Source organism: Mya arenaria, chromosome 11 (assembly GCF_026914265.1).
Source record: "Mya arenaria isolate MELC-2E11 chromosome 11, ASM2691426v1".
NCBI lineage: Eukaryota > Metazoa > Mollusca > Bivalvia > Myida > Myidae > Mya > Mya arenaria.
The window spans coordinates 233166-247263 of record NC_069132.1 but is presented as its reverse complement, the minus strand read 5'-3'; the positions used below and the strand labels follow the sequence as shown (position 1 = coordinate 247263).

At 36.5% G+C, this 14098-nt stretch overlaps 1 protein-coding gene across 5 annotated transcripts in view; it reads right to left on the bottom strand.

Annotated features, from left to right (window-relative positions):
* Positions 1–14098, bottom strand: part of LOC128208913 (uncharacterized) — a 63306-nt gene that overhangs the window by 21439 nt on the left and 27769 nt on the right. For 4 of the 5 annotated variants that reach the window (XR_008256917.1, XM_052912621.1, XM_052912622.1 and 1 more), the window contains exons 8-10: positions 13355–13486; positions 3173–3273; positions 1376–1476 (exon numbers count right to left, since the gene is read on the bottom strand). Coding sequence is in view for 4 of the 5 variants with exons in the window: in XM_052912621.1 (XP_052768581.1) it covers positions 1376–1476; positions 3173–3273; positions 13355–13486 (334 nt within the window). In the remaining variant the exon portion in view is untranslated. The remainder of the gene's footprint in view (positions 1–1375; positions 1477–3172; positions 3274–13354; positions 13487–14098) is intronic. The other variant, XM_052912623.1, reaches the window with a different exon arrangement.

The following is a 14098-nucleotide window of genomic DNA, read 5'->3' as shown; positions in this document are numbered from 1 at the left end:
CTTAATCTAGTGCCTTACAACAAGGTCTTCATCTAGTGCCTCACAACAAGCTCTTAATCTAGTGCCTTACAACAAGGTCTTAATCTAGTGTCTTACAACAAGGTCCTAATCTAGTTTTTTCCAAAAGGTCTCAATCTACTGGCTTAAACTAGGTCTTAATCTAGTTTCTTACAACAAGGTCTCAATCTACTGGCTTACAACAAGGTCTTAATCTACTGGCTTACAACAAGGTCTTTATCTAGTGTCTTACAACAAGGTCTCAATCTACTGGCTTACAACAAGGTCTTAATCTAGTGCCTTACAACAAGGTCTTCGTCTAGTGTCTTACAACAAGGTCTCAATCTACTGGCTTACAACAAGGTCTTAATCTAGTGCCTTACAACAAGGTCTTAATCTAGTGCCTTACAACAAGGTCTTAATCTAGTGCCTTACAACATGGTCTTAATCTAGTGCCTTACAACAAGGTCTTAATCTAGTGCCTTACAACAAGGTCTTAATCTAGTGCCTTACAACATGATCTTAATCTAGTGCCTTACAACAAGGTCTTAGTCTAGTGCCTTACAACATGGTCTTAATCTAGTGCCTTACAACAAGGTCTTAATCTAGTGCCTTACAACATGATCTTAATCTAGTGCCTTACAACAAGGTCTTAATCTAGTGCCTTACAACAAGGTCTTAGTCTAGTGCCTTACAACATGGTCTTAATCTAGTGCCATACAACAAGATCTTAATCTAGTGCCTTACAACAAGGTCTTAATCTAGTGCCTTACAACAAGCTCTTAATCTTATGCCTTACAACAAGGTCTTAATCTAGTGTCTTACAACAAGGTCCTAATCTAGTTTTTTCCAAAAGGTCTCAATCTACTGGCTTAAACTAGGTCTTAATCTAGTGTCTTACAACAAGGTCTTTATCTAGTGTCTTACAACAAGGTCTCAATCTACTGGCTTACAACAAGGTCTTTATCTAGTGTCTTACAACAAGGTCTCAATCTACTGTCTTACAACAAGGTCTCAATCTACTGGCTTACAACAAGGTCTTAATCTAGTGGCTTACAACAAGGTCTCAATCTACTGGCTTACAACAAGGTCTTAATCTACTGGCTTACAACAAGGTCTTAATCTAGTGCCTTACAACATGATCTTAATCTAGTGCCTTACAACAAGGTCTTAATCTAGTGTCTTACAACAAGGTCTCAATCTACTGGCTTACAACAAGGTCTTAGTCTACTGGCTTACAACAAGATCTCAATCTAGTGCCTTACAACAAGGTCTCAATCTACTGGCTTACAACAAGGCCTAAATCTAGTGGCTTACAACAAGCTTTTTATATTTGGGCTACTCGGCTAGTCCCTGCATTTTCAATCTCACTGTTTACCTGTGTAGCTCTTCAGCTATCTCTTTCATCTCCTGTTCACGTTTTCTCTGCTCTGACTCAAGTTTTTTCTTCTGTCTCTTCGTCATCTTATTCGGCTGACCCTGAAATAAATCCATTTATCCAGAACTCTTTTAACATTGGGATTCAGTTGCTTTCTATGCTTAGAGATGGCTTGAGGTATTAATAATGCAGTTTTGTTTGATATTCTGTGTTTTTTCCACACTCAAAGTCTGCTTGAGGTACAATTAATGCAATTTTGCTTAATATTCAGTGGTCAAAATTAGCACAAGCCCGCAAGCACTGGTAAAATGCTTTATGGGCTTGCTCAAATTCTGGGTTTGATATAGCAGGGCTTGTTCAAAAATGTAATGCCAAGCACTATTGTAAGAATTCGGGCTTGTACATCCAAAAATCTAATTTCGATAACTGAATATTCAGCGAGTTCCCTAAATATTTTATTTAACAACTGGTATGGTTGAAATTTGTAGTGACAACATACTCCATCAGCACATTTCATCAGCAATCTTGTTAGTTGTCAATGAATAATACTGAAAAAATATTGTCAATAAAATTTTACGACTATATTAAAACATTGCTGTACCTATACAGGTGTGTCAGGTCTAGAATCTGGCACAGGCATTATTACATACTTGTATTGGTGTGTCAGGTCTAGAATCTGGCACAAACATCATAACATAAATAAATTGGTGTGCCAGTTCTAGAATCTGGCACAGGCAATATTACACACCTGTATTGGTGTGTCAGGTCTAGAATCGGGCACAGGCATTATTACATACCTGTATTGGTGTGTCAGGTCTAGAATCTGGCACAAACATTATAACATACCTGTATTGGTGTGTCAGGTCTAGAATCTAGCACAAACATTATAACATACATGTATTGGTGTGCCAGGTCTAGAATCTGGCACAAACATTATAACATACCTGTACTGGTGTGTAAGGTCTAGAATCTGGCACAAACATTATAACATACATGTATTGGTGTGTCAGGTCTAGAATCTGGCACAAACATTATAACATACCTGTATTGGTGTGTCAGGTCTAGAATCTAGCACAAACATTATAACATACATGTATTGGTGTGCCAGGTCTAGAATCTGGCACAAACATTATAACATACCTGTACTGGTGTGTAAGGTCTAGAATCTGGCACAAACATTATAACATACATGTATTGGTGTGCCAGGTCTAGAATCTGGCACAGGCATTATTACAAACCTGTATTGGTGTGCCAGGTCTAGAATCTGGCACAAACATTATAACATATCTGTTCTCGTGTGCCAGGTCTAGAATCTGGCACAGGTATTTATACATTCATGTATTGGTCTGGAATCTGGCACAGACATAATTACATACATGTACTGGTGTGTCAGGTCTGGAATCTGGAACAGACATTATTACATACCTGAACATAAGCATTTGAACATACCTGTGCTGTTGCGTCAGGTCTGGAATCTGCCACAGACCTTATCACATACCGGTACTAGTGCGTCCTTATTACATACCTGTACTGGTGCGTCAGGTCTAGAATCTGGCACAGGCATAATTACATACCTGTACTGGTGTGTCAGGTCTAGAACCTGGCACAGACAATATTACATACCTGTACCTGTGTGTCAGGTCAACAGATATTATCACATACCCAGACTGGTGTGTTAGGTCTACATTCTTGGACAGATATAATGACATACCCGAACTGGTGTGTTAGGTCTACAGATAATAAAACATACCCAGAATGGTGTCAGGTCTACTTTCTTGCACAGATATAAACACATACCTGGACTGGTGTGTCAGATCTAGATGCTGGCTTCTCCTCGCTGGTTGCTTTCTTGGCTTGCGGAGGCACACAACCTTCTGACTTGGGATTACTAGACATATCTGAAAATAAGGCTTCAAATCTATAACAATGAATTTTATTGCATAATCATAGCAATCACATTCAATATTTCAGGGATGAGACAAATATGTAGCGATAAAATAAAGATATTTGCAGTTTTAATATCGTGGCAGTAATACATATCCGTAGAATTCAGCGAAACTTGAATATGATGGTAATGAGAATTGAAACAAGAGGCCCAGAAGGGCCTATGCTCTACTGGCATGGTTTTTGTGGTCATATCAATCCAGAGCATGTATGTATGGGTAAAAGGCAACAGACATATAGTTTATGTTTTGTGTTTAGGTTACCTGAAAACGTAGCACGTTCAACATCTGAGCCCAGAAAGTACCGTAAATGACTGGGTATTAGACGCACTTTTTTCCCTCAGATTTTGATGCAAAAAAATGCCTGCGTATAATACCCAGTAACAATTTTTTGAACTTTTTTTCTGATGTCAATTTCAAGCCGAGAGTTTGTTTAGATTTATGTAGAAAGGGATGTTACTCGCGTCATATTGATCGAGTATATACGGGTTAAAACGGCAGTTGAAGATCGGGATACGGTATATCGTAAGACGTTTATAATTTCAACAAAAATATTTTATATTTGGACACCCATAATTATTTCCCAAAATAATTTATTTTGCGTACCTAATTTTCGGACACCCAAAGGACATCAATCATAACTTTCATAGTTACCAAGTTTCACAGACGAAGAATATTGATTTTTATCTTTACAGTGCCTGGCTAGATTACCTAACCGTATACACCACTGTGACAATTTAATTAGTTACTACCCATCCTAAACGATTTATTGCCTGTTGAAAAGGAAGTGTGATATATTTATTTGAGGATTAAACAAACAACAAGGGCAATCAAGGGATTAAGAAAACATGGCATGTTTGTAAAACGATCTGCCAATAAGCTTTCAAACTTGTACCACACTTATAGACTATTTGAAGCAATAATGTACAGTTATACATTAATCCTGCATAGCAATGTCCATGCTCTCCACGAGATCCTCGTGGGCATAACTGTAAGTTATGTGACGTCACACAGTGTGACTCGTTGATCTGAAGCCGATAGAATGTGTTTATTCAGTTCAGTGCATGTATAAAATGCTGTGTTTTAATTAACTTCATGAAGGATTTACACTTATAGGCGTAATAAATAAGTTTATGACCATTGATTACTACGGATAAATTAATAAGTGGTAAAAAGCAAACATGAAGAAAAAAAGGCAAGTTAAACAAACATGTAAATAAAATGTAAAAATGATAATTTTCTATGTATTCGGAGAGCGAAAAAAATAATTAATTTATGGTGTCCGAACTCTTGTGAATTACGGTATTCAATATTATTTTGAATAATAAATTGAATTAAACAATAATCAAACTTACATATAAAAAAGCAAAGTTGGGCAGTCAAAATATTTTTTGCTTAACATAACTTTTCATTCTCGACAGTATGGTTTTAAAGATAACCATCGCCATTTTCACGAAAAAAATTTTTTTGGTCACTGTCAACAAACATGGTGGCTGAAAATGCCGGACGATTTTGACATTTTTTCTATGCGTCTTTTAACCAAAAACATTGATTAAAAGTTTTTTTCTCGGATTTTTAAAAGTTTTTTTCTCGGATTTTTTACAGATTTTTTTCCCTGCGTCTAATACCCCCTATCGTCTTATACCCAGTCATTTACGGTATTGTAAGCAGATTAGTTGCATGAACTATTTTAATATGTGCCAAGTAAAAGTCATCTGACCAAAAAAAAAAATGCTTTCAAAACTGTACTCATAGTAAAAGTTTCTGTAGTTTTAAAAGTTAAAAAAAAGTTAGTCAAAGTCAAGGGCATCCTAGGACAACATTGATCAATTTGAACAAACAATCACAATCAATTGTGCTGAGATGGATGCACGAACACACAAAAAGATTTTCAAACCTTTCCAGATTTCTATTTACCAAACTTGTGAACCCTGGGTGTGGCCAGTAATGACACCAGGTGCATAACTTAAACATTCACAACCAATTTTGTTAAGATGAATGCGCAAACTACAGAACTTAAAGCTAAAAAATGGCCTTTGGGCTTTCAACAAGAACAAGGCAGAGTAATTCACAAAATCAGCTGCAGAAGCAAAAAGCAAATTGTCTCTCAAAATCCTAGACTTGCAAATTGTCTCCCTTAACTCTAGACTTGAATTTACATGTACATGTAAACTTGGCTAAAAATAGAATTCGCTCATGCAGACCTGGCTAAAAATAGAAAGCATTTCTTTGAAACTTTCATGGCCCATAATCTAGGCATTCATGGGCAAATCTGGCTGGTTTTCGAAAGGAACCGAGCTCTAATGGATATCTAGATACTGTACAAGTTTCATCAAGTTACAATCAAAACTGAAGACTGTATCGTGTTCACAAGCAATTGTTTACATATGCACGGACGCACAACCACACGGATGCACATACTACGTACACATTACCATCGCATAAGAACAGCATTCTAAGAAAGCATGATAAATTATTTTGGAACAATGAGTCATGGGATAATGACAAGTAGCCATTCTGTATGGCTTTATAGGGACAAAGGGAATTGTGCAAATACTGCCTAAGACACGTGTCAACTTAATACATGTAATTTACATAGTAAAATCATATAGGGCTATTTCCATTCAAACATACGGGGGGAAGGCACTTTTGAAATAGACCTCCCCCCTACAGAAGCAAATAAACCGTTTGGGGGTCTTACCCCGATTTGTTTTTATAGACTCGGAATAACCCCCTTCAGAAGCGATTTAAATTTACAAGTATAAAAGGTCAAAATTTTAATTCACTGATCTTGCATTCAGCTTTTATGGATGCTGTTAATGATGATACAGATATTGAACCTATTTGTTTTAATTCACAACATTTTCCCAAGACGTGAAGGCTTACTATTATTTTAATGTTAGACTCTATAGTCACCTTGTTTTATGGTTAAATCTATCTGTTGAAGATACATTGAAATCATCGATTTACCGCTGTAGGAAGAATCACATGGCACGTCTCCAGTCCATTTGTCAAAGAGAACTTGATTTTAATTTTAATTTTTAAACATACCATAACGTTTTCTCAGAAATTGGCTAAAGCTCTTTTTTCAAGGGAGTTTGAAAGTCAATTGACTTCAAGGTGGCAAAGAGATCTCATAAAACCTAATGATGCATCAGAAATTGATGTGAAATACCATTTAATGATGCAACTGTACTTATATTAAACATTTTGAAACTTAAATTGCATATTTATCATTTTTGAAGAAAGTTTGTGCTTTCTTAAAAAATAATTGGAAAACAAACAAAACATGGTTGTACAGATTGGTAATTTATTGAAATCACTTGCGGTCAATTAGGCAAAAAAAGAGGTCCATCCATTGCAGTCCAACCAACAATTGTGGTCAAACCAACACTTACAATCTATTTATAGTTGTTCAAACAACACTTGTGGTCCAATCAATATATATAGCCATCCAGAAACAAGTTGTCCAACCAACAGTAGCAGTTCAAACATCACTAGCTGTCCATTACACTTGCTGTCCATCTAGCAGTCCACCCAACTACCATTGTCAAACCAACACTTATTAATAGGTGTTCAACCACCACTCATGGTCCAACAAAAATAGCGATCCAATAAATGAAAGCTGTCCAACCAACAGTAGTCTGTCAAGCAGAACTAGTTGTCCATCACTGTCCGCTTGCTGTGCTGGTTGTACTAGCAGCCAAACCAATTCTAGTGGTGATCTTAATGGAAAGTAATGTTCTCAAAACATTACATCAGATTATTTGAATCATATCTTTAGAACAAGAGACCCAAAAGGGCCTATGCTCTACTGGCATGGCTTTTGTGGTCATATCAATCCAGAGCATGTATGTATGGGTAAAAGGCAACAGACATATAGTTTATGTTTTGTGTTTGGGTTACCTGAAAACGTAGCATGTTCAACATCTGAGCCCAGAAAGTATTTTAAGCAGATAAGTTGCATGAACTATTTTAATATGTGCCAAGTAAAAGTCATCTGACCAAAAAAAAAAATGCTTTCAAAACTGTACTCATAGTAAAAATTTCTGTAGTTTTAAAAGTTAAAAAAAGTTGGTCAAAGTCAAGGGCATCCTAGGACAACATTGATCAATTTGAACAAACATTCACAACCAAACCTGTGAACCCTGGGTGTGGCCAGTAATGACACCAGGTGCATAACTTAAACATTCACAACCAATTTTGTTAAGATGAATGCGCAAACTACAGAACTTAAAGCTAAAAAATGGCCTTTGGGCTTTCAACAAGAACAAGGCAATTGACAAAATCAGCTGCAGAAGCAAAAAGCAAATTGTCTCTCAAAATCCTACACTTGCAAATTGTCTCCTTTAACTCAAGACTTGAATTTACATGTACATGTAAACTTGGCTAAAAATAGAATTCGCTCATGCAGACCTGGCTAAAAATAGAAAGCATTTCTTTGAAACTTTCATGGCCCATAATCTAGGCATTCATGGGCGGATCTGGCTGGTTTTCGAAAGGAACCGAGCTCTAATTGATATCTAGATACTGTACAAGTTTCATCGAGATACAATCAAAACTGAAGACTGTATCGTGTTCACAACCAATTGTTTACACAATAGCATTTTTTTATACTATCAAGGGCCATAATCTAGGCATGCATGGGCGGATCTGGCTGGTTTTCGAAAGGAACCCAGCTCTAATGGATATCTAGATACTGTACAAGTTTCATCAAGATACAATCAAAACTGAAGACTGTATCGTGTTCACAAGCAATTGTTTACAGACGCACGAACACACGACCGCACGGACGCACATACTACGTACACATTACCATCGCATAAGCTCTTCTGACCTTTGGCCAGTAGAGCTAAAAAAGGAAGGGAGCATTATAAGCAAAAGTTTTTTTTTTTAAATCAAGTCTGATTGGTGTTGATTTTATTCCAGGCAAGTGTGTACCATGTATAGGACTAGCATGTCTGTTATATAGTATTATAGTACTGTGCACACAGCATTTAAAAGGTTATTGTGTCAAGTTTCTGCGGAAAATAATGGACACTAGTATAGCAAATAGTAAATAGCATTTTTTATATATAATTACAACCTTACAAGTGTTAGTAAAGCCACAAGGTTTTCAAATGTGTTTAACTTTTTAAATATAAAGATTTATATTGATGATATGTTTATATATAGGACTATCTATATAATTATACTGTATATACATTTAATCTTTAATATACATTATCATATATAATGTACATACAAATTCCACATTAAATTGTGACAGTCAGTCAGACAGAGTAGTAATGTTCTCAAAACAAATGTTTTGTCTATTTGATTTAAAAAAATAAAATAAAAAATTATCAAATAAGAGTAGGAACAGCATTCATTTTTCTGAACAATTTACCCCACCCATCACAACCTCCGGTCTAGGTAGTGTGTCAAGCAATTTATATCTTATGCCATGCACATTATATTTCTACAATGTATTATAAATCCATTGAATTGCCATATCAGATGAGAAAATATAATTTATAACAAACCTGGGGTGGTAATTAATCCGATTTTAGTGCTGTTATTAGACTTCGTTATAACCCGGAAGGAAACCGGAAGTTACCATGCAGTAAAGGATTATGGTACATTGTGAAGTTGCGGTCAGCGGAAAAAAACAGAAGAATTCCGCAAAGTATAACCATTTCAAGGGAGGTAACACAAATTATTTGTTCGATCTATCTGAAGAGATTTTTACCCTTACGTTATATGCGATTAAAATTTCAACACCCCCCATCAGAAGCAAATTTCCCAATTTGACAACCACCTACAGATGCAAATAAGCAAAAAAGACACCCCACCATGATTTAAAATTTACCAACACCCCTTGGTTTGTATGTTTAAATGGAATAGCCCATAGGGAAAAAAAACTAGAGCGATCGCTGAAGGTGATTAATACCCCCACACGCCGCCCTGATATGAAATTGCAATCAACTATTTGGAAAGCCAACCTATAAATGACAGCTACATTTTTCTTCAAATAGTCGAGCTAACAAAGGACAGTAACTCTGTAATTAGCTGAAATAGAATTGCGGTTCCTGTACACTGCACTTCCTCTCCTCGGGACAAGAAACAAGAGCTGTCACAGAGACAGGGCCTAGACTATTCCTCCACTTTTCGGTGTATGGATTGAAAAATTTTGGCGAAACTTGGATGGATCACTGTCAGATAAGATTTTAATGCAATACAAGATGTGCTGAGATATTTCCATAAATTAAATTGGAAAATATTTGAGGTGGTACGCAAACTTTAACGTAAATTCTAAGTCGAAAAAGGGGCATAATTCTGTCAAAATGCTTGATACAGTGACCTCCTCCTGTGTACAGGTTGGGGGCATGATGGTGAACAAGCGTGCGAAGTTTCAAAGCCAGATGTCAATGGACTTTGAAAATATTTGAGGTGGTACTCAAACTTTAACGTAAATTGTAAGTAGAAAAAGAGGCATAATTTTGTCAAAATGCTTGATAGAGTTACCTCCTCCTGTGTACAGGTTTGGGGCATGATGGTGAACAAGTGTGCAAAGTTTCAAATCAAGATGTCAATGGACTTTGAAAATATTTGAGGTGGTACACAAACTTAACATAAGTGGTAACCCCGACGCCAACACCAACGCTCGGGTGACTAGGATACCTCTCCTTATTATTCGAAAAGTCGAGCTAAAAAGTAGTAAAGGCCATAACTCTGTAATTAGCTAAAATAGAGTTATGGTTCTTGTGCACTGCACTTCCATTCATTGTGCTTTACAATTGTATGAAGTTTCAATAAATTCCATCTAGTAGTTTGCAAGCTAATGTCTGGAAAAAAACATTGACAGCAAAAAAAAACAAATAAAGGGCAATAACTCAGTAATTAGCTAAAGTAGAGTTATGGTTCTTGAACACTGCACTTCCTCTCATTGTGCTTTACTATTGTATGAAGTTCCAATGAATTCCATCCAGTTTTTTTCAAGTTATACTCAGGACATAAGAAAGTAACAAAGGGCAATAACTAAGTAATAAGCAAGAATAGAGTTATGGTTATTGTACACTGCACTTCCTCTCATTATGCTCTGCCATTGTATGAAGTTTAATCCAATTCCATCCAGTAGTTTTTAAGTTATGCTCCGGACAAGGTAAAATGCAACGGGTGACATCAATATACCCCCTTTAAACATCGTTTGTCAGGGGTATAATGAGTTGTCCATTAAAAATAAGTGGCTAGACTGCCAGGTTCAACTGTACTTTCTTGCTGAAAAACAGACCGGCTAAAAAACTGCTAAATAAATGCGTCTTTCAAGAACAAGTGACAATGGAGAATATTATAAAGTCTGATTAGTTGCAAATTGATGAATAATTTTTTTTTAAAATCCTTGACTCCTTTTGTCAAGGAAACATGAGACTTAAAAGCTCCACAGTCACAGATCATCTAATATATCATACAATTTGGAACAAAATCAAAAATGTCCTTTTCTACGAACATTTTGGTCCATGGTCGGTTGGTGAAACAACATCTGAAAATTGTGGTTTCTCTGCAAAATCATTTGTGAAACATTCCCTCTTTGTGCCATATTGTGACGATCCCTACATTTTGAGATGGTCCCTAATTTTGAGACCATACCTAGATATTGAGATCTACACTTTGAGCAATCCCAACTTAAAAGTCAACAGGTCATGTTATTACACGGCCTCTAAATGCCAGCTCCACCACTTTACGGTGGTGCAAAGAAAAAGAGCTGTCGACACTTCTGTGGTGGAGTTGTGCCCTATGTTTACATGAACAAACGTGAGTATGATTGATATTTTATTTGATAACTTCATTTAACGGACATATTTCGAAAATCGGAGAATGTAGTACCGTGTAAGAACACTTCTACTGTAGGCTGGTTACTATTTCGTTTCAATATTGTGCAAACTGTAGTGTCAGGAGCTTTTCTCCCGAATCGGACTTGTGCATATTTTGAGATCAGATTGCATAGCAAGTACATTTCGGTGCTTATACACCCCGTAAGAACATTCTCACGCATGCAAACATAACTGTTATGTATAGTACCTATGCCGGAACACAACAAAACTGATAAGCACTTCTTAAAAAGGGAAAAAGCACATATTTATAAAAGTGGTGGCGCTGTTGCCCTAGTGGTGGCGCTATCGAGTATGTTTTGCGCTTGAAGTAATATAAAATGTAAACGCTTTTGGAATTAATACAACAGTTACTATTATGTTTATCATTCATTGAACATTATGCTGGTAATGCTGGTTATGCATACTACTTGCGGAAACAAAACTCTACGCGAACTATTTTAACCTTACTGAAAACTATTCAGGGCAAACTCGATGTGAGTCAGCACTGGATTGAGTTATAACGGCAACGGAAAATTGGGAAAGGAGGTAAATATCAATTAATCGTTGTTCATGGTTTTAATGTTTCGATATTTTACGAAACATTTTGTTTTATGTTACTGTTTTAAAAAATTAATAAAGGAATGTGCATAATGCAAAGTAGCATTATTGTCACTATCAAATCTTTTCAAATGTGCGAAGGTGTGAAAAACACCCGCTGTCTGTCATTAGAAAAACATCAATAGAACAAACTATTGCGATGGTAATACCTTATGGTTGTTTGTTCGCACTTTACCCGACGTGCCTTCCGCTGGCAAGTCAGTTCTGACAATACACAGTTTTGTTGCGATTGCAACAGTTGCAACGGTTGACTGTCAGTCGGGACTATTACGGCATTATAATAAGTCTTATAATATGCGTGAATGTTCTCAAAATGTCTAGACATATATCATTGTTGTGTACGCTAAATTACCAAAATACGACGATAATTATCGAAATACACAAGACAGTTATCAAAATATGCCTTATATACAATTTTTTGTTTGTTTTTTACTTCAATATATATTATAAATACTTTACCAACCTCAATTTTTCAGCTCCGATTTTGACATTTTTTCCTCTTCGTCCTATCTTATATATTAAGGGTTTTTACCCGTTTTTGAACTATTTTTTTGCCTGCGTCTTATCTATGCTAGCGTCCTATACATGATATAATACAGTACTCACGTTTGTTCATGTAAACATAGGGCACAGCTCCACCACGGAAGTGTCGACAGCTCTTTTTCTTTGCACCACCGTAAAGTGGTGGAGCTGGCGTTTAGAGGCCGTGTATTAATGCTACAGTAATGGAATGTTTGATTTGAGTATTTATTCATTAATTATTTAACTGTTCTTGTAACAATGCTATCCATTCTGAACCAAAGATGGTTTTCACTGATGTCTTTCTCCTGAGTCACTGATTTTGATAATTTTTCTTCGATAGTGCTTAGTTCTCCTATTTTCACACAATCAATTGTATCTTTTGAGAGGCATTTTCAGAAAACAAAATTGGACAAAAGCAGTCAAAGATTACCCTATCCCCTGTTGAATTGAGAATACCATCAAGTTAATCAACTTCACCTTACGACCAAGGATAACAAGATGCGTCAAATGTTGACTGCGCCGGTTTGAGGGCATTCCTGCCTCATTTTCTTCGTGGAAATTTCCACAATGTTGCAAGTTATAATTAACTACCAATAATACAACTATATTTTATTGATCTCGCCCGTCACGTCACAGGTCATGGTTCAGAATCATGTCAAAATGTCGGCCATGTTGGATAAACAAAAAATCGTCTGGCTTGTATTAACTGATATGGCTTAGTTTTACATGAAGTTAAGGGTTAAAAGAGACATTCTAGGCATTTTGAGAAAGTATTTGTCATTACATTAAATTGGGGGAAAATGACACCACAAGCATTCAATGGGGATATAAAAATCAAAACTTGTCAAACTTGAGAATTCTGCATTACTTTGCATGAGGATAATAGGATATCTACAAATAAGCCATGAAATGCAAAGAAAGGCTTGCCGACTAAATATTAACACTTGTAGCATTTTCAGTCTTAATTTTGCTGGTAATGAATATTTAAGAGGAAAATCACCTCAAAAAATAAAAAATAAAAAACTTGTCAGAATAGATGATACCTTCAGTTTTGTCATCAGCTTGTGTTGAGGTTTTCTGTCTCTCCCTGTAGGGTTGAGATTTACCAGGCTGGAAGTCCGGGGGTAGTTTTTCCTTCCCCCCTTTTCCTAGGCGCTTCTTCTCCTTAATTCTCACTTTTCAGCAGAAACAAGAGTGTTTTACATCTTACTTAACATAGACTTTCTACAAGAGGGCCATGACAGTCCTATATCGCTCATCGGAGTACACTGCCATTTTGGCTCTTCAAAACGTTTGACAAACATTTTCACCAAGTTTCATGAAGATCCAAGAACAAACAAGATTGCTATTTTTACAAAGCACTTCTCTCCCCCATTGTGTGATCGTAGGGGAGAAATAATCAATGATGGACATGAAATTTGTACTTTTCGCTTGGAGATGAACAAGCATTAGGGTCAACTGCTGGTCATGACCAACCTGTATACCAAGTATGAAGTTCCTGGGCCCAAGTATGAAATTCCCGGGTCCAAAGTCTTTAGTTATTGAGCAGAAAGAAGTGTGATGTACAGACTGGGAACCAACAAATTGTTTTTCATCTGAAGGTCACTGTGGCCTTGACCAAGACCAACAAGCATACAAAGTATGAAGTTCCTGGGCCAAAGTGTTCTTTAGTTATTCAGCGGATACCGTTATTTGTCCCTTAGGTCACCTTTACCTTTGACCTTATGGCCTGAAAATCAATAGTGCCCGTCTTCTAGTCATGACTAACTGGCATACCAAGTATGAAG